This window comes from Grammomys surdaster, unplaced genomic scaffold, assembly GCF_004785775.1.
Source record: "Grammomys surdaster isolate TR1022 unplaced genomic scaffold, NIH_TR_1.0 191, whole genome shotgun sequence".
In the NCBI taxonomy this organism is placed as follows: Eukaryota; Metazoa; Chordata; class Mammalia; order Rodentia; family Muridae; genus Grammomys; species Grammomys surdaster.
Genome location: NW_021604636.1, coordinates 13,711,160 through 13,732,588, shown reverse-complemented (window position 1 = coordinate 13,732,588; position 21,429 = coordinate 13,711,160). Strand labels below are relative to the sequence as shown.

The 21,429-nt window shown below is 42.8% G+C and overlaps 1 protein-coding gene and 1 long non-coding RNA gene across 3 annotated transcripts in view; both read right to left on the bottom strand.

Moving 5' to 3' along the window:
- Positions 1-21,429, bottom strand: part of Cacnb4 (calcium voltage-gated channel auxiliary subunit beta 4) — a 136,097-nt gene that overhangs the window by 20,078 nt on the left and 94,590 nt on the right. For both annotated transcript variants that reach the window (XM_028769160.1, XM_028769161.1), the window contains 7 exons: positions 18,392-18,468; positions 16,979-16,998; positions 16,681-16,761; positions 15,695-15,753; positions 6,812-6,921; positions 3,201-3,352; positions 1,316-1,411 (listed from right to left, as the gene is read on the bottom strand). In XM_028769160.1, coding sequence (XP_028624993.1) covers positions 1,316-1,411; positions 3,201-3,352; positions 6,812-6,921; positions 15,695-15,753; positions 16,681-16,761; positions 16,979-16,998; positions 18,392-18,468 — 595 coding nt within the window. The remainder of the gene's footprint in view (positions 1-1,315; positions 1,412-3,200; positions 3,353-6,811; positions 6,922-15,694; positions 15,754-16,680; positions 16,762-16,978; positions 16,999-18,391; positions 18,469-21,429) is intronic.
- Positions 11,147-14,104, bottom strand: LOC114622719. Its single transcript, XR_003711661.1, has 2 exons — positions 11,855-14,104; positions 11,147-11,617 (listed from the first exon to the last, which is right to left on the bottom strand). It is a non-coding gene; the product is annotated as an uncharacterized LOC114622719 (long non-coding RNA).

Genomic DNA, 21,429 nt, shown 5'->3' with positions numbered 1-21,429 from the left:
ACTGTACTATGTGAGGAGAATAGGTGGTGGTGGAGAAGACGAAACTGCTTTGAGGCCGGATCCACTTCTAATCTTAATTTGCTATGTGATTTCAACAAACTCATCACATCACATCAACTCTGGTTTAAGTTGCCTCGGCAACAAGTGGTGCTTAGACTGTCTCTTTCATGAGTTCATAGTGAGGAGTACAGAAAATAGTGGAAAGCATCCAGCAACTGTCCGGCCCATGTTTAATATCTAATGAAAGGATGTATCCTTGTTCTTGCTTTTCTTGTCTATACAACTTTCTTTCATTCTTCACTCCTTCACCACACATTTATTATGAGTTCACTATGTTGGAGACACATGGCTCAACCTTGAACCTGACAGGAGCATCCTCACAGAGTCTAACAGACTAGGTATGGAACATACCTGGGAATGGGAATGGTGACAGCGGCTCCTGGACAGCATGTATCCTGTGCCAGGCACTGTTCTAAGAACTCTCTCACACATGCACACAGGTGCCTCTTGAATTTTTACCCCAATCTTTTGCAGCAGGTTTATATAGCTTGTCTGTGCTTTGAATGGTCATGCTGTGTCCCCTCTCCAAGTGCTGGAATTGGATTCTATACTGTCACAGAGCATAAATGACCCTTATATAAATATTTTTTAAAATATAGTGAACCAGTCAAGACGGTAGTTATTTCTTTTAGAGAAACCTAGGCACAGAAACCATCAGTCAATTGAGCAGGCACAAACATGGCTGACCTACTATGCTCTAAATGCCTATGACAACATCACCTTGCCCAGCCCAGCCCAGCTCACCAATGTGTGCCTTCCAATCCTGCAGGCGTTTTCTAGCAATGACACCAGGCAGCCTGGAGGCTTTCACCCCTCAACACTTACCCTTTATCTGTTAGTAGCACAGAGACCTCTAACTGCAATCCAGCTTTGACCTTCAACCTTACACTTTTTTGTGCCTGCCAGAATCTTCTAGAAGGGAAGCTAAAGGAAAGATAAGCTGGTGTGCTTTATTTTGCTCTTTTATTACAAGTACACACGTCACTGGATGTGGTGCCTGTGTGCTCGCAAGGTAATCAGAGAAGAAGGAAAGAGTGTGGGTTTTAGACTCGGAGTTCACTTCTCAGGACAAAGTAGACACTATACTGTCCTGGAAGCCCGAGTCTACCCAATGTAACACCAGCAGCTCATTCCAAGAAACCACTCACCACTACCACCACCTCTGCTAGAATAGAAGCCATGATGTAACATGAAAGAACCCCCACCCCCTTGTAAATGGTCATCAATGATTAAGAGAAAAACAGATTTTACTTACAGGCGGGCACTGGGCCAGTTTATCAGCTGCCACCAGTTGAACATTCAAGTGTTTACTTTGGGACTTTCCTCTGGACTTAATCAGCCGCTGTAAGACCTGACAAGATGACAGGAACCCGGGGGATTGTCAGTGAGTTGAAAGAAAACCAAATACACTGCGCTAAATTTTTTTTTAGTTTATATAACCCTGAGGATTAGTAAAAAGGATCTACAGTGAGAAATCACCCACGTAGAATCTCTGTGCTGATGCCCTGTGGGCCTAGAGTGGACTGGACACAGCCATCCTATCCTAGCTCCCTGTGGGGTCCTGATGAAGCTTCATGTCCCACCTAGACTTCTACACCTCTTGCAGATTTCAGAACTTCCTGTCAAAGGGAAAGAGCTGGTCTGTTCCTGCGTATGTTGAGTCAATATTATTTGATTCAGTAATATTTCAGCTCATTATCTTCATGACAGATATCAGGGTCATTTATGCATGTTATATTTTTCAGTAATTAATGAAATGTTTGATTTGATTTTAAATTAGTCAAACTATTTTAGATTGGAAACCTAGGTAAAACATTTGTGTCGAAACATTGCTGGAAAGAAGACAGCTTTGGTCATAGCCGTAGCTGCATTTGGCTATATGCTCTTTCTTTCAGTTTTTGTTTATGTTAAAGCAGAGCTTTCTCCTGTGCTCCTCCATGAAGTTCTGTGATACCTTAGTGCATGGGTCCATGCAAGTGCCTGGTTCTCGACTTCCAGACACCACAGCAGTGGTGCAGTGGGCATGGGGTGACAGCCTCACTGCAGAGGATGCTTGGACACGGGACAAGGACACTTCCAGTGGTCAAGGGAATGCTGCTCTGTTCTACCCACTCTCGAGAACTACCTCACCATGGTTGGGATTCCCACACTTTCTCCAAGAGGCTGAGAACATGGGAAGGGTGACAAGTCACACTTTCCCTAGGCTTTTCTCTAACCACAATAGGAGACCGTTTGGATAGGGATTTGAATTTGCATTTAGGTAAACCAAACTCATTCTAGGAGGCCTAGGAGCTAAGTATGAGGATAACACCTCTCATGGGTATCTATTTCATATTTATTTTTAGAACACCATCACTGCTTAAAAGCAAAGTCAGGAACAGTGAAAAGGCTCAGTGGGTAACAATGAATGCTATCAAGACTGATGACCTGAGTTCAATCCTTGGAGGGAAATGGTGGGAATGGAGGCGAAAGGAGGGAATTTACTTCCACAAGTTGTCCTCTAGCCTCCACATACATGCTGTAACAGCACAAGTTCATACAGAGACTAAAAATAAAAAAAAAAAAAGAACCAAGTAAATGTAAGAAATTAAAGGACATCAAAATCAAGAGTGGGATCTGGGCCATCTTCCTCTATTCTGGTCACTCAGTAGCATCATGACCAGTTGTGCTTAACCATGGAAGTACTACGTTCCTCAAGGAGCCCAGCTACACACAGATGACAAGGTCTGTAGTATTGCTGTAGGAGATGTTTACACGGTAAGCTTTCACCTTACATAAGATCTCTCTCTGGATTATGTACTCCCTCTCTCAACTGGGCAGAGAATACATGTGATTTAAGAGTTGATATTACAACAGGACATTGGCCAAGAGGAAACATACAGGCTATAAAATGCCAGAGTCTACTTTTAATTTTCCTTCCTTGAGCTCTGTTTGTATTTTATCAAACTGACAGCAGGCAGGAGCTTCTCGAAGAGATATAGTATTATTCTCGGCTCCCCTCAGATTCCTAGAACTTGAGTACTGTTTTAAAATGTGCTCATTAACAGACTCTGGAGACATTCTTCTGCTCCCAAACTAAAAGGGCTGAGAGGAACCTCAAGAGGGAAGCTTATAGACCGCAGACAGGATGTAGTGATTACCTTTGGGGATGAGACCTTCACGTGGACGATGATGGGCGCTAGGGATGTCTTTATCAGCTGTGCTGGGTGATTGATGGTGTCTGCATCAAGAACTACCAATTGCAAAGATCTTGCCAACTCAAAAATTCTTTCAATTTCACTCTGTACTTCCGCTAAAAGGGGAAACAATAAAATGGCAGGTGGTTAGTCTCAGTAATTATTACTTACACTGAAAAGAAATAGTGTACGCTTTCATATGTATATGTCTATATAGTAGAACAAACTGTTTTGAATTTTCATAGACCTGTCTGACAAAATCTTTTTCTTTTCTTTTTTTTTCTTTTTTGAGACAGGGTTTCTCTGTATAGCCCTGGCTGTCCTGGAACTCACTCTGTAGACCCGGCTGGCCTGGAACTCAGAAGCCTCCGCCTCCCAAGTGCTGGGATTAAAGGCGTGCACCACCACTGCCCAGCATCTTTTTCTTTTCTTTTTGAGACATAGTCTTATTATGTAGGCCTGACTGGCCTGGAACATGTTATGTCACTAGGCTGGTCTCTAACTTACAGAGGTCTGCCTACCTCTGGCTCCTGAGTGCTGAGATTAAAGGTATATGCCACACAATGTCTGTTCTTTTTTAAAAATCTTTTCTAAAGATAAAATTGTGCTTAGAATAAAACATTGGTAGAAGAACTTGAGCCAGCTCTCTTGGAGTGCTTTATACACTCGGCCTAGCATGGTGTCATTTATATGGCTATGGTAATTCCATTTAGGGGTTGCTTTTAACAAGATCCACATTTAGGAAACACATTCAAGGGATAGCAAGGGACTGTTATGCACATTTTTGTATCCTGGCTAATTGTTGTTAGTTTCTTCAGACAACCGGGAGATTACCAAGTCTAGCTGAATTTAAGCTTAAGAGCCAATGGAGTTGTCTAAGGTGTAGTTACTTTAAGTATAACACACACACACACACACACACACACACACACACAGAGCTGACTATATTCAAATGCTGCACTGTATTTTGACTCAAACCTATCTGGCTGGTTACAATAGTCAGGTGACTCAAATCTGAATCTTCTAAATTAGTCAAATAAAAATGCTAGTTTTTTTCAAATGTCTAAAGCAATGCAAGTACTTTGTTTTGGGACAGAGCCTTGCCATGTAGGTCAAGCTGATTGTGGTCTTTCTGCCCCATCTCCCAAGTACTGTGATGAGATATATTAGTGGTACTATGGCTTACAAGCCCCCCTTCTGCTTCTTCCTGTTGTTTGTTTGTTAGAAGGAAAACACATGATCAAAGTATATGTTTTTCTGAAATAAAAAACTTGAGCTTGGTGGTGCATACCTGGCATCACAATACTTGGGAAACTGAGACAGAAGGATCATGACTTCAAGGTCATCCTGGGAAACCAAGAGTTTCAGCCTAGACTGCATTGCATACTCATAACTGATACTGTCTCAAAACTGGAGAACAAGGACAAGAAGTCCTTTATATAGTTTATGAGTCACCTGATGTAGTGGGTCATGTCCTAAATCTGAATTAGATTCTGCTAAGGGGAAGACTTTGCATAGAAGCAAAAGCTTCTCATTTATTAAAGAGTCAGTGACATTTAATGTGTGATTTACATTAAAACATATGGCTATAGGGACGACAGGGATGGCTCAGCAGTTAAGGGCACTCACTGTTCTTCCAGAAGACTAAGCTCAGTTCTCAGCATCCATATCACATAGCTTACAACCACCTATAATCCTGTTCCAGGGGATCAGATGGTCTCTCTGGCCTTCTCACACACTCACATACATGTGGTGCACGTGTGTGTGCACACACACACAAACACACACACACACGTACACACACATACATATATAAATAATCTTCTTTTAAAATATGAGTTCAAGTAGACAAAACACATATCACTTTCACATTATCAATTACTAATGTCCTGAAAGGTTCCACAATGATTCTCCAGTGACCAGCTTTCAGGATATCTATTTAAGGAAATCTCTGCCAAGTTCTTATGAGATAATAGTCTACATTTGTTAATAATAATGAACATATATCCATTTTTTTCTAGCATGTCAGAAACAATTTTAAAAGAAATTCTTCTCAAGAAGGGCATTTGGAAAATAAAGCCGATTTTTACTGCAGTCTGTTTCAGCAGAAGGATGTTGGGCCAGGTCCTCAATTTATACTTTAATTGATCTAGCACTGTTTTAAAGATGCTTCTAGGCAGCACTACAGCAGAACAAGCTGACATTGTTTTAGTTTCAATCCTCACATATTATTGTAAAATAATGTAAAATTACAGTTGATATTTTTCAGAAGAAACAAAAGGCAGTAATACAAACTGTACTGCCCCAGGAGCAGAACCCACAGGTACTCTAAGTCTCCATCCAAATAGCTCAAACACACCAGGGTTTTGTTTACTCTGCACCAGCAATGAACTGGAGTGTTGGTTCGTTTTCAGTGCTGCGACACTCAAAGCCCTTGGGCAATGGCCCTGTGCCATAAGCAGAGGTGGAACTTGGGTAGATCAAGAGAAGACCACATCACATAGTGGGTGAGCCCGGTATTTGAAAAATATGTACACACAGTATAATAAGCAAATTATAGGCACAAGGAAGGCAAAGGTACTTATATATACCTATCTCATCTTCTTCAAGAAAACCAACAATCAGACAGGTTCTCAGAGGGGCTCTAAGGGAAGTTTCTTCATAAATCTGTTACTTGTAAGCAAAGCTGGGGCAGTCATAGAATCTGGTGCTGGAGGCCCTTAGTGAACACTCTTTATCTAGACTGGAGTGCTCCAGCATCTTTGGAACCGGTGATGCTTCTTGTGCCCAACTTTATTGACCAAAGTTGACTCTGTTTGTTTTTTTGCTTACTTGCTTGCTTGCTTTTGAGACAAGCTCTTACGTAGTCTAGGCTGGCCTTGAACTCCTGATCCTCTTGATTCCTCTTCCCAGGTGCAGAGATTACAAATGTTCATATCCTCACTCAGCACCCAAAGCTGTTATTTTTTCCATGGGCTCATGGAAACATTCCCCAAAGTGGTTCACTTCTATGCACACCCCAACTCATTGGAAATGTTTTATTTTCCCTTTTGGGAGGATTTTTAAGATGCTTTCCAACAAGTACTCAGAGGACAAGTTTAAGTTCTCTGCATGTCCATCACGGTAGTCACGATTTCTACTGAAAGATGGGACTCTTCTGGGTATACACAAGAATATCATTACCTTCCCGTTATAAACATCTTGTTTCCTTCCATGTCAGCCATGTGTCACCAATGACAGAAACCTTTTTGTGAAGTTTAAGGAAAAGGAAATAAGTGGTTTCCCATGGTTCAGCAGCAACTGAGTAGAAAAGCCTGAGAAGGTCTGCTCCCACCACACTAACTGTCTAGAACTGAGGGGAGGGGGAGAAAGAGGGAGAGAGAGAAGGAGGAAGAAGAGGAGGAAGAGGAGGAAGAGGAGGAGGAGGGGTCTGGATGCTGCAGGACTTTGCCCCTGTCCTGTCCATCGGCTGGCTTTCTCCACAGGTATCCAACACTTCTCCAGGCAGGTCAGCACCCAAGTAGGACAAGATATTCCCCACCCATACACCTCATGCCTATATGAAAACATCTTACCTAAGCTGGATCTGGTGTTTGAACGTTCAATTATTGCTCTCTTGCTAGGATTGTTGAGGACAGACCTCTTAGCAAGAGAAATGTCAGCTGTCACTCTTGTTATGGATATCCTAGGAAGAGGAACATAGAACAGAACAAGCCAGTAAAAATGTCATGTGGCTCTCTGAGTGACTCATAGCTGCAGTGCTTAGTAGACACTTCACATACTACCACAGAACCACCGTACAATAAACATCAGCCACAAAGATTTTAAACAGACTCTGGCTCATATTAAAACAGAAACAATGAATGGCGGCAGGCTTTGGCTCTTTAGCTGAAAACTACTCCAGTAAAAATGGGCTCCCTCCATTAAGGCCTGCCTGGCCAAGTTGCCTTTAAAACACACAGCACACCAGGAGGGAATCAAAACATGAATTAAGCATGCTCTTTCTAGAAAATAGCTGTACCGTTTTCTCAAAATCCACAGTTGATTTGCTATTGAACAAGACCTTCAGGATACACAACTGCTCTGACCTAACACTGTTGGCTGAAAAGGGAAACAAGCTTCATCTGATCACAGAAAACAAAACAAAACAAAACAAAATCCAGCCAGTTGGTAACTAAGTTGTATTTCTTGGCTCAGTAGTTAATCTCTAATATATGAAACATTTCCCCACAGACCCAAGAGGAGATTTGTGGGTAGAATATAAGAAATATGGTTTCCTTTCTGCAGGCATGGCAGCTTCAGTATGTTTGCATAGGATCTGAGCACATCTGGTGGGCACTTGTGCACATCTGGTGGGCACTTGCAACCCCAATAGCTGAAGTTAATGGGAGCACAGACTGGAGTTGTGTTAAGTTAGAACATGGCTTGCTGTCATGGAAGACTGAAGCAGAGACTTTTTATGGACAGAGGAGAGCAACTGGAATACGCATTATCAAACGATGGCATGTAGATTTTACTGTTTTAAAATAATTTTTAACTGAGACCCCCTCAGCTTCCAGCTATTGTCTGTAGAATTCAAAGCTTGTCCACCAAGGACAATTAGAGAAACCCGCAGACCTTCCCTACCCTTATCTGCACAGCATGGCTGAGTTCAGAAAGGGGGGATCACTTCCCTTGATCCACACAGTGGACTTACTATTCTCCAGGGCTGAACTTCTTTGGGGGTTAGAGCAGAGAAGGAAGCATGTATTTAATTGCACATCCTCTTACACCTCCTGTTTCCAGCCATTTTACTACTGTCTGGAGACTCTGGTGCCTAGACGCCTTGAGGGGGACCTAAAATTGTCCTTTTCATAAATGCTTGGAAACAAACAAACATATATTTTTTTTGAGACAGAGTCTCACAATATGTATCTGGATAACTTTGAACTCATAATCCTCCTGCCTCAGCCTCCCTTGTCCTGGAGCCATAGGTATCCACCACTGTTCCCGAGCTTTACAGCAACAGAACGTGCAGAAGTTCTAGTAGGATTCTGAAGTCAAGTGGAGCTGGCCTGGGTGGCTGCGTTTATAAGCTGTGGGTGCTTGGAACACTGCAGTGTTTTCACTTTTCAAATTTTTATGCCTTGATAATTATTTAAGGCAGCCTCAAATTATCACATGTAGAAACAAAAAGCTGGGAGGAGATTTCCTGAGACCACGGTGAGTGCCAACATGAGCTGGAGCTTACACTTCTGAATTTCTATCTTCTATATAGGAAGAGGCTTCGTCACCTGGCTACACAATTCTCTTTGGTTCAGTTTTGCTTCCCAGTAACAACTCTCTAAGATGACTAAGCCATCAGGTGCAGGTTTACAACTCTCGCCCTGCTGTGAGCATGGCGAAGGTTCAACTGAGTCAACTGAGCCTCATATCTGTTTGAGTTTCCACTACAGCCTTTTTCTTCTTCCCTCCCTCCCTCCCTCCCTCCCTCCCTCCCTCCCTCCCTCCCTCCTTCCTTCCTTCCTTCCTTCCTTCCTTCCCAGAGTCTCATTCTCTAGCCCAGGCTGACCTCACACTTGTTGAAATCCCTCTGCTGTAGCCTCCTGAACGTTGTTGGGACTACAGGTTGCGGCTGCCATGCCTGCCCATGCAGTTCTGAGATGTAATCTCTTGCAGGCATGGGCTTACATTTAATTTGGGGCTCTAGCTTTCTTGTTTGTTAAAGAGAGGAGCATGCGAATAGAACTATATTGTCATTTTCCAGAACACCCACGTACATGGCTGTAGATAAATGGGATGGATTAAGGCAGGGTTCAAATTTTCCAGAATAATGATTTTTGCGGTGCCCAAGTTTTCTAGTTCTACATAAGCCAAATAGTAACTCCTGGTTTTTACATTTTGAAGAAATCCTGAACAAATGTGTATTCTTATGCTTTCCCTGGGTTATAAAGCACCTTTACAAAGCTATCCAAGTACTACTGGCCTTAATGTATACGGAAACGGCTGCTTTGAAAGTTAAAAACAGAGGCAACAATGTGGGTGACAGGATGCTCTGTCTCTCATTTTATTTTCTAAAAAAAAGGCTCCACTGATACTATATATTGTCTATTAGCAAAACACACACACATGAAATAGAGTCTGGGAAGGAGCAGACCCGGCTCTGAATGCCTGTCAGTAAGACGAAGAAGGTTTTCTCCTGTCGAAAGGCTTACTATTATCAAAGCCAGATACTAGGCCACGATTTCTTTCTTTTTAAATAAAAGTCACCTTGCCAAAGTTTTTACATTTGCTATCAAGTGCTCCTTAATTTATAATGTCTTTAAACTAATGGTATACTTCCTACCCCTCTCCCTTTACCATCCCCCTGGTCCTCTAGCACTCCTGTGCATCTTGAAACCTTCAACGACAGTCTTGGCAGTATCATTGAGACAGTGTTCATAGTTATGGGACAACAGGAGTTTGGTTCCCCTTAAGATGGGGTATAGCAGCTAACGTCCCTGAAACCCAGAAAAAACATTCTCTAAATCCAGCAAGTCTGCACCCTGCCTGCTGCAAGCCTCTACTTCAGAGTTTATCTTGGTTGACGACACTGAGTATCTATTTTCTGGGGATTTTCTTAATTTTCTTTTTAGATTCTTATTTATATAGGGTGGGCTGGCAGAAGGTATGCACATGCCATAGTGTGCTAATGGAGGTCAGATGCCTTCCAGAAGTCCATTCTCTCTGCTTATCATGTGAGGCCCAGGGATAGAACACAGGACGCCAGGCTTGGTGGCAGGTGCCTTTATCTGCAGAGCTACTTCATCTGCCCCTCTGTGAATTTTTCTACAGGAAGATACTTCTTTCAGTTATGACATATCCATTCAAATCTAATTAATATTCCCTCATTGCTAATGTAACAGCTGGAAGATCCTTCTCTATCCCAACTAATTAGTAAGAAGGTCATTCAGTATAATACATATTTTTAAATTCCTACTGCTCACATGGAAAAATGTTTCAAAGCTGGCTGGACAGGGTGGCGAGGGAGACCCAGGGTCCTTTCTATCATTCTTTTGATTTTTATGCTCAAGGACAAATTATAGCCTTTTTGAGCCTCATCCCGTAATTAATAAAAAGGTGTCTGAGTTGTCATTAGTATCTCAGAGGATTATTGCTGTGGGAAAGAAAGGCACTTTATAAAACCAGTTTCTTAAATGATTGTTCTAAGCATTTGTGATTGTATAAGACGTCCCCCACATTCTCAGATATCTGACTTCTTGGTCCCTAGTGGGTGTCACTGCTTGGGGAGGCTTAGGAGGTATGGCCTTCCTGGAGGAAGTCCATCACAGGAAGCTACTTTGAGGTTCCAAAACACACACAGCATTCCCAGTTCGCTCTTTCTGTTTCTTGCTTATGATCAAGATGTGAGCCCTCATCTCTCAGCTCCCAGCTCCAGTCACCAAGCCTGCTTGTTGTAATGCTTCCCCTCCGTGACTGTGATGGGCCCTTATCTCTCTGGAACCATAAGCCCCAAATGCCCTTCCTTCTATAGGTTGTCTTAGAGGACTGGAGGTGATGGTGCACGCCTTTAATCCCAGCACTCGGGAGACAGAGGCACGTGGTTCTCTGGGAACTCCATACCAGGCTGGTCTACATAGCAAGTTCCAGGCTATTCAAGGCTACATAATGAGACCCTGTCTCAACAAAAATAAATAAATAAGTAAATAAATAGACGTTGCCTTGATCATGGTGGTGGTCGTGTGTGTGTGTGTGTGTGTGTGTGTGTGTATGTACATATAAATGTATACAAGGAAAACAGTTGTTGGAGATCCAAGGACTCAAGAGGAACAATTTCCTCATATCTTATCCTCCAGCGTTTACAGTCTACCACCATGAACTCTCCCGTCCCAGAGTTGGCAAAACCCGTATATAGAAGAAACTTTGGGGAACACAGTGAGATATGATGTAATTTACGCATTCAAGTTGGCACAAAAAAATGTTTAGTCATTTCTAGTGTTTGAAGCCAGCACTAGAAGGGAGAATTGTGGTTAGAGCTGAATGGAAGGTGATGTTGGTTATGAGACAGACGTCTCTTTCCATTTGTGAACTGCAGGGGCAGTTTTCACCGGCTGCTTCATGATGTCATCAATTGACGTTTCCTTCCATTAACAAACTCTGTGCTAAGTCTTAGCCCCTCTCTATGTTGCATGCTTAAATTCTTCTCTTTCACTTGAACATTTTGGGCTGTTTTGTTTTGTTTGTCCGTTCATTTCAGTTCGCATGTTCCTTCTTTAGGACCCTGTCCTTGTAGGCTTCACAGGATTCATGTATGATTTCAGGACACAACATGATGCTACCTAATTGTCGAAAAGCTCACGGAGGTCTTTATGAAACCGAGTGCTGTGCACACTGGATATATGCTAATAAAAATAAAATTAATAATTTAAATTATTAATTAATTTAAATTAATTCATTAATAATACATAAAATAAAAAATAAAGCCTAGATGACAGCTTTTGGGGATTTGAAACCTATGGTATAAGTCAGCAAACTGTGGCTGTCAGTGCTGGGCTGAGCAGCTGCACAAAGCTCACTGGAAAAGATGATCCCCCCCTGGGTAGTGTTTGGGGTGTGAAATAGAGACACTCTGTGCTTACTTTGTCCCCTGAAGGCTGAGCACCACCGAGTCCACTCACAGGAATCACTCTTGCATGTGGACACTGACACATCCAGTAGGTTCTCAGGAGCTGCTTGGTTTTACAGTTTTCATTTTTCCTTAAGTGTATTACAGTTAGACTCAAACTGAGTAAGACACAGCCCTAAAATGACCCATATTTCCAAAGAGTGAAAAGAAAAATCATCCAAGCTTTTGCTTGTTACAGTCAAACAGATGGATTTCATCTACTCTTCTGCATTGACTTTGAATCAGGATCTGAAGCGCAGTGTTGAACAGGAAAGCCTTCTAACTCATGAATCTCTAATTTGCTCTTCCTGAAAACCACAGGGCATCCTCTGACCATGATGTCTACCATACAGTAGTCATAGCCACTCTGCACAGGCTTCCGTGGGACTGTGTTGTTTTCGCTGTCTCACTGTGTCAACGTCTTCAGTGGAATTGCATTCTTGGCTGATTTCAACCCAAGACAATGTGCTGTTTTCCCTCCTTTTATTAATTGGTAAAAATACAACATAGCAGATTGTCACAGCTCAAAACACAGCATGTCCCACACAGAAGATGTGCTAGCACCTATGAGGAGCTCCCAGCCAACTTCTTCCTTACCCAACCATCCAGTCACTCTGCAGTGGGCTCACAGGGATTTTCTTCAGTACTGTTTTCTCATTACCTGAAAGCAAGTTCACTCCCCCTGCCCACCCCCCAGCATCTTTATTACCCATTTCTCTGTAGCCAAGCTATGCATCAGACTCTCCTAGGCCTGCCTCTGTCTCCAGCTGTTGCTTTAGCTGCTTCCAGATCTCACCACCCCCAGACTCTGCATCCTCAGACCCCATGAAAACTTGGCATTGACATTTTAATTCTATCTTTAACCTGAAAGAAGCTTCAATAGTGTAGATACAGTGACTGAGGCAGGTATATTCTACTTGACTCAAGACAAGCCTGTGCTGCAACTAAATGAACAACCTCTTCCACGGCCTCAGGATTAAAGACAGTATCAGTATCCATTAACACAGCAACTCAGCCACTCAGCTTGCCCTTCGCCAAGCAATCTGAAATAGTTTCTTGTTCTCACCAATGCTGTTTCCAGTCTTTGACAACATTGTTTGTAGGAATGTCATGTGGAACCAAAATAATCTAACACAAGTATAGGCTGAGTTACAGGATGGGTTTTGTTCCCATCAAAGGTTGTGATGGAATTAGAGGCGGGAGGCACTGCTCAGGACAGTGACGGCACCCCAGGTTAAAACCAATGAGTCCACACAGAGCTGAAAGGATTGTGCATATGCAACCAAGAAGAGCAGACCCGGCCTCTCATGTTAGCTGCCTCCCATCCACAGAAGCACCTGTGGGTCAGAGTTATGGTCCAGAACATCACAGGACAGGATGTAGACTATCACTGTTCAGTTAGAGTTCAGGTTTAGCTGTTTCTTTGTAATACATTTTTAGAACATGAATTCCCTAGCATCCAGAACCTTCTAGACAGAAGAGGGCTGGCTGTATATCTGATGATGGCTATTGGAGGAGAGATTAGAATTAAAAAACTCATGTTCCCTCTGCAAAGGTTCTAATATTCATTTTGTTCCTCTTGTTTCCTCGGAGATAGCTTAACTTTCTACCTGTCTTCTAAGGGGGGAGGGAATATAACCATGCCTTCCCCTTTTAACCAATCCTGTGTGCCCACTAGATTATGGCAAAGATGAGCTCTGTTTTCTCTTCATCTGAGGTATACAGCTAAATTGTCCTTCCCACTCTCCTTTGCAGCTAAGAACACAGCACAACCAAGTTCTAGCCAATGAAATGAGCTTCTGTGTGTGATATTTGCAGGCCCTAGAGGCCTTTTCTCTTTTAGCTGATTGGAGAACTCAAGCCAAAGGCCAAGGACCCCAAATGCAAGGTGAAGCAAACATTCTACCTGAGATTCCCCTCGCCACTTACCTCTTCTTTCCCAACAGGAAGCCCTGTCTCTGATCATTTAGTGAGTAAAATTAAACTTCCAGTGTGTTCAAATTATTATGCATCTGGGGGTCTATTAGTAAGGTGACCTGGCCTGAATTCCATCATATACTTAGAAAGCCACCTAATGGCAGACAAGCATTCCCATTTCTTCAATGCAATTCTCAATTACTGGAAGTAAAACTGCAGCTTTGTGTGTGTTGTATGTGTGTATGTGTTGTGTGTATATGTTTGTGTGTGTATGTGATGTCTATGCATTGTGTGTGTATGTGGTGTATGTATGTGTTCATGTGGTATGTGTGTATTTGTGTGTGTATGTGCTGTGCATGCATTGTGTAAGTATGTATGTGGTGTGTGCGCATGTGTGTGTATGTATATGTTCATGTATATATGTGTTGTATGTGCATGTTTTGTGTATATGTGTGTAAGTGTATATGTGGTATGAGTATGTTGTATGTCTTGTGTGTATATGTGGTGTGTATTTGTATGTGTATGTGTATGTGCATGTGTGTATGTGTGTTGTATGTAGGTGCCCACAATTGAAGACATTGGGAATCCCGATCTGTTCCTCTCCACCTTATTCATCTGAAACAGTCTTTCATGACCCAGCGCCAGCAAGCCCTCATGTGGCTCTCCTCTCTTCCTGCACAGCAGTGAGGTTGCAGGCACAGGAGAGTCAATGCTGGTTTTCAGGTGAGTGCTGGGTATCAGCACTCAGGCTCTCTGTTTGGTCACAAGCACTTTTACCACCGGCCTGCCCAGCCCCTCAGCTTCCTTACATTGTAGCTAGTCTTAGAAGTCAGTGTTTATTTTCACATGACTACATAGAAGGCTTTGCTTTGACAAATTATAAATACCTATACACATGTTTAGGAAATTATATACATTTGCACTTAAGTTTTATATATACACAATTTGTACTTAAAGCATGATTATGCTTGCTTTTTTTTAAATGCTGTATTACTTAAACTCTAAAATCTATTTCAAAGTATTTAAAGATTTTAGAAAAGGAACTATTTGGTTTAAAGTGATAACCTTGTTGCATTTTTCAAGTTTCTCAGTGTGCACAATATAATTCACTTCTGACAAACATTCAGTCTTTCAGGTGGCAGTCTCTGCACAGACCACGTTCCACACGGAGGACAAACATGCTCTCACTGTTAGGTCGATACAGAGCTCTGTCGTTTCTCTAGAAAACCTAAGAGCTCTAGACATTTCCCACAGAACTGAAGCAGAACACTGTTTGAGGGCCTGGATGTATTGATAATGGCGTATAGGGGGATAAGTACAAAATAGACCTAAAAACACAACAAAGTTATTTCTAAAAATAACATGCAAGTAAGTGTAGTTTCCTTCAATAGTGACCTGAAGCCTAAGTCCAAGTGATGATTTCCCTCCTTAGGAGGTTGTTTCCAGCATGTCATTCTTACAAAGCCATATATATATATAATTTAGACCTGTGAATCACACACACGTGAATACATGCATTTACACACATGCACAGTTCCCAGACACTACCCGACATGACCAGTGAGCCATTATAGTCGTCAGAAACAAACATTTTACCCAATTTCTTCATGAAAACCAGTTTTGGTATGAGCTCACTAGTAAGAGAGAAAAATAAACAAAAATATGCATTATACCCAATAAATGGATTAATTTCCACTTCCAGGCCTTTCTGTCCTTGGGGGCCTCAGGCTATACTTCATATATTCAAGGCTGTTCCAGTGTACACTCTCCTGGAACACTGAGCTTAGCTTAATTACTAGACCTCTGTAGTGGTTGGAAACAGATCCACAAATCAGTTTATCACACTTGTTCAGTTAAGGAAAAAAAATCGAAAGACAAAAACATCTGTATGTCTCACCTCCCGTCAAACCTGTGCTTCAGGAAATCAAAGAGGGCTTTCTGCATCATGTCTGTTACCTTTGCAGAGGTGAGAAAAAAGAACGAGGCAAACACAACAGAGAGGGAGGGAGAGAGACACAGAGAGAAGTCAAAAGTGAGAGAGGTGGAAGCAAAGGACACAGTGAACGAGGAGAGACCCCATGATATCCAGGCAGCTACAGTGGGTCTCAGAGGGCAGACGGACATAATAATCAGATATAACTGCTATAATCTCCCCGTGTTGCTTCTCCAGGATGCCAAGACATGAACCTATAGTTTTTACCAGGACCCCAGGCAAACCCTCCTTCCTATTCCTTCAGGATGTGGCCCTGCCTCGAGGAGGGCATAAGCCCGCTACGCACAAGGATGCTGGCCATCGTCGCATGGCTGAGTTATGCTTGCCTCTAGTGATGAGCAGTGGATAGTCTCAAAGTTGGCACCAGGCTCTGCTGCCCTGTTTGCCTGTGTGTGTTGGGTATTCTCCTTGTCTGGAAATTAATATTTTTCTCCATGGCTTTCCTGCTCATCACCTGACATTTCCAACTCAGAGAAAGAGAGATAGGATCTTAGATCTGCCTTGAGAAAGTAATTAAGTCATTCAACAAATGTACACTAAATACCTCCTCTCCATCAGACACCACCCTAGGGGGAGCCTGAAGGTTGTCCAGCTTCATATTTAGGTAGTACATCCCACTTGTTGTATTCACTTAAGCACCGAGCCAGAATGGCAAAACTTGGAATGTGTACCACAGCCTGTACTCTTCCTTTGTTACGTGGCAATTTTTAATTAATCTCCAGAATTTAATCCTGTTTTTACCAATTTTCCCCACCACTGCCTACATACACTATGAGCTGTCTTATAGCAGTTTCCATCTGTAATCAGACCTTGGAGGGGCCAGAGTCTGAAGGATAGTCCCCAGGGTTCTTGGTCAGGAAAAAAAAAAGAGCAACTGATGAAATTTGTACCTCATAACCTTTCAGCGATGGCCCCACTAACACCACAGGACGCATTGATGGCACAACATCATACGGAGGAACGTGCTCCGTCTGAAAAAAACGAGTCAACATGAGTGAGAAGGTAAATCTGAGCCTCTCTCTCCTCGATAGCCTCAGCATCCAGAATTCTCAGTCAGTGACTACTAAGGGTTCCCACCGAGGAGGTCTAGCCCTCACTTTATAGCTATGTGGGCCACGGAAATGGAACATCCACAGGCATGTACGGATCGGAACCTTAGCAGGAGTTTAAAAAGGAAACACAACTTACCACTTTCTGCTTCTGTTTTGCTAAAAGACAACAACGAGAGCCATATCAAAATATGTAATCTCTGTAAACAATAGCACATGAGTTTAAAAGGTAGGAGAAGGTACCCTGTAACTGTCCTGCTTGCCTGGCACCCCCTCAGCAGGTCACTGTCCTCTGCCACTTTGCTCTGGACAAGCTGTGTGAGAACATGAAATACAGTACCATTGACTTTCCCGTTAGAGGCTGGGGATGGGCACTCAAACAACACTGGAAGTTCTCAGCTAATCATTAACCGTGTGTGTGCCCACACTGGGTGTGTTATTCACAGTGGAGCTGAAGGCAAGCTAGCTAAAGGAAGTGGGGGGGGGGAGAAAAAAAAGAAATGATACAATGTAAGCAAAATCATTATCACCTCAAACATTCTATTACTGTTGTTACTGTCTTGTATTTGTAACGATGATGAACTCAGAGGTAATGCTGCAGATGTTCTCTGTTCCTCCTGAATACTGATACATCTGTTTTCACTATGCTCCTCTCAACTCTTGGACAGCCAGTTTCCCCTGTCCCCTCCAGGTTGCAAGAAAAACAGGTTGAAAAGCTGTTTGCAGAACCCAGTGTTCAGCAAACAGAAAGCAGAATCTACTTCACAATTGGCAAAAGTGGCTTTGCTGCCATCCAAACAGCAGGTCCTGTCTATATAAGCCACCTAGAGGTTGTTTCCCAGCCTTGGAGATCAGAGTGAATCCTCACAAGCAAGGACCAAGCCCCCAGAGCTGTCCCAGAATCCACCTGGCATGGATACACGTTGCAGTGTGTTAGCCTGCCATCTGAATTGGTGATATTGGGTGCTCTGAATTAGCCACATATCCTAGCCAGAATGAAGTTAGCTTATAGGAGTCAGGGAATGTGATGGGAGAAAACTTTCTCGGTGAATAGCTTCATAATTTCCAAAGACGCACAGTCTTTATTGAGACACCCTGTCTCAATTGCATTAATTCTAGGGCTCAGTTGAAATTGCCTGATGTCCAAACATAAAAACAGGTAATCCTGGCTACAGCTAGGCTACAACCATCCCAAGATGTACAACCCAGTCCCAACGGCGTGCTAGAGCTTCATGTACATGCTGAACATTGCTATGAGAGTTCAGGAACTTTTATTTCTATTGGCTGCACAGTCTTAAAGTATGTTGAGTTCTTGGGTAGAATAGTGAACTTGAGATGGGTTTATACAGGGAGAGCTGCTGGTGATAAGGGGGTGAATGAGATTTTTCAAAATTATGCTGATGACCTGAATTCTTATATCATCAGTACTCTCCAAATCAAATAGCATTCAAATGAGCAAGGAAATTTTACATAAAAGAAGCTTTAAATCTTTAAATCAAGCCTTTACTTCAGAACTTGTAAAAGTGTTTACAAACAGTAGCAAGACCCTCACCTGTAGTTGTGGGAGTTGCTCGAAATGTTCCCGACACCATTTCTCCCAGACTGGAGGAAGAGTTTCCGCTCGATTTCCTAGAACACAGAAAGGAACTTAAGAATCACTCCCCAGATCCTTTGAAAACAGAAACCGAGAATCCAAGGCGTTCTTTGGCTGTCTACTAAATAATTCACAACATACCAAACCTGTTAGAAGGGAAAGATCTTCTCGGATGCTTTCCCTGACCTCATTTCTCAGAGAAAGTGGAGAACTAATTGAGACCTGGAAATACTTGGTCAGTTCTCTTTCCCAATTATCTGTACAAAAAACTGAGCAGAAAGACCCCCCTGGTAAGGACGCTCTTTGGAGTGTTGTGTTTACCTGAGACTAGTCATTAAAGTGCTAGTCAGAGAGGCCAGGCAGTTCAGAACAAGCAGGACAGGAGAACTTCTTCTTAAAAGGGTGTGTGGGAGAGAGTGTTCATGACCTGCTCTGCTGTCCACAGTAACGGTTCTATCAATCATAATTCAGTTATGTTTGGATTCCAGCAATGAACAGGTCTGCCACTTACTGGCAGGCTAGTGGGACACACTGTGGTGTATCTTCGAGTATTAGTTTTTTCCATCTATGAACATAGGAGTTATCTATACCCTACAGAGAGGAGTGTGACAAATGAGCCTCTATGAATGAGCCCTGGGATTTATTGTTTCTCGTGCCTCAAAGTAAACTATATATATTTACATATATATGCATATATTCATAACAGTTAACGATGGTAAGAAATGGAGAGTCATATTCTAGTAGGAGATAATCAAGGCTACACAGAGAAATAGGTAAATACATAATATTTCTGAGAGAAGTTAAGTGTAGTAGAAATAATTAAGTTGGAAAGAGTTGGAAAATACAGGGAGCAGGTGGGTCCAGGGTAGATACGACTTAAAATATGGTGGGGAAGGAAGGTGTCACTTGAGTGGTGCCACAGGGACAAAGCAAAGGAGGAAAAGGGGCCCCAGGAGAAGGAGGGGGAGGATGAGGATGAAGAGGATGAGGAGGAGGGGGAGGAAGAAAAAGAAGAGGAGGAGGAGAAAGAGGAGGATGAAGAGGATGCGGAGGAGGAGAAAGAAAAAGAAGAGGAAGAGGAGGAGGAAGAAGAGGAGGAGAAGGTAGAAGAGGAGGAGGAGGACGAGGACGAGTCAGATGCCACAGCCCTGGGAAGGGCCAAGAGCTGCCAGTGTGCCGAGAAGCAGAGAGCAAAGGGAACAAGAAGATTAATAATAAAACATTTTTACAAATTAATCATTAGAAGGGTGTGTTAAATGTAATTCTCTGATCTTCCATTACTCTGGAAAGGTTTGCATTAGGATGAAAGCAAAGGGAACCTTAAGTAACACATTTTTTTTTTTTACTTGAAAAAAAAAATCTAACTGAAAAGAGAGACTCTGTCAAAGGATGGCTTCATCCAGACATAGTGATGCAAATCTGTGGTTCTAGCATTAGGGCACGGGGCTGGATCAGAAGAACTGCCTCATGAAGACAAGCCTGGACTATACATCAAGATTGTCTCAAAACAACGGTAACACCAGCAGAACTTGCTCTGCCTGAAGGCTTTCAAAAAATTGTAACATATATGAAATCAGTGCTTCACAGAGAGCAATCGGCACAGCATCTGAGATCCAGTGTGACTGGGACTCCTCTCCAGCTGTGCTCACACTCCTGAGATCCGCCACTAACACTCTGAAGACCTCGGTACTGTTTCCTTTGACCACTAGAGGCTGGTCTGTCGCAGCTCCCTAGTGTCATCAGCACAGGGAAGAAGAAGGCACAGAACCCCAGGTAGAGGAAAGGCTGTCCACATATCATCACATACTCAGCTCACGGGACAGAGTCTTTGACAGGAACCCAAGCAAAACCCCAACTCTAGATCATGTCAGCTGCCACATGAGCTGTCCTGAGAAATGAGGCCCTGTGTAATACAATTCACAGACCACATGAAGCTCATGAAGAAGGAAGACCAAAGTGTAGGTGTTTCAGTCCTTCTTAGAAAAGAAAACAAAATATTCATGGGAGGAAGTACAGAGACAAAGTGTGGAACAGACTGAAGGAAAGGCCATCCAGAGACTGCCCCACCTGGGGATCCATCCCATACACAGTTGTCAAACCCAGACACTGTTACAGATACCAAGAAGTGCTTGTGGACAGGCGCCTGATACAGCTGTCTCCTGAGAGGCTCTGCCAGAGCCTGACAAATACAGAGGCAGATGCTGGCAGTCAACCATTGGACTGAGCATGGGGTCCCCAGTGGAGTAGTTAGAGAAAGGTCTGAAGGAGCTGAAGTGGTTTGCAACCCCATAGGAAGAGTGACATCAACCAACCAGACTCCCCAGAGCTCCCAGGGACTAAACCACCAACCAAAGAGTCCACATGGAGCAACCCATGGCTCCAGCTGCATATGTAGCAGAGGATGGTCTTGTTGAGCATCAATTCGAGGAGAGGCCCTTGGTCCTGTGAAGGCTCGACGCCCCAGTGTAGGGGAATGCCAGGGCGGGGAGGAGGGAGTGGGTGAGTGAGTACTCTCATAGAAGCAGGGGGAGAGGGGAGAGGATAGGAAGGTTCCAGAGGGGAAACTGGGAAAGGGGATACCATTTGAAATGTAAGTAAATAAAATATTAAAAAAATAAACAAATCATTTAAAAATTAAAAAAAAAAAAAGAAAATGGGGTTTGGCGATGGGTTTACCAAGCCACTTCCACTGTGGAATTCATGTGGGTTTTTAAGGTGCTAGGGGGTCAGAGCACAGTGGAAACAGTTAAACTTGAAACCTTTGTATCCTCCTCAAGAATAGTGTGTGTGCAGGTAAATGTCCCTTTGCTTTAAAAGCGGGTTTCCATTAGGGTCTAGGAAAAGAGGGCTGGAAAGAACCCAAATTCCTGAACTAAAGAAGAATCCAACAGAAAACAGAGGTTGAGTCAAAAGAGTAAACTGCTTCACTCAATTTAAAAAAAAAAAAAAACACTCGACAATATTATCCAATTTTCACACCAAAAAAAAAAAAAAAA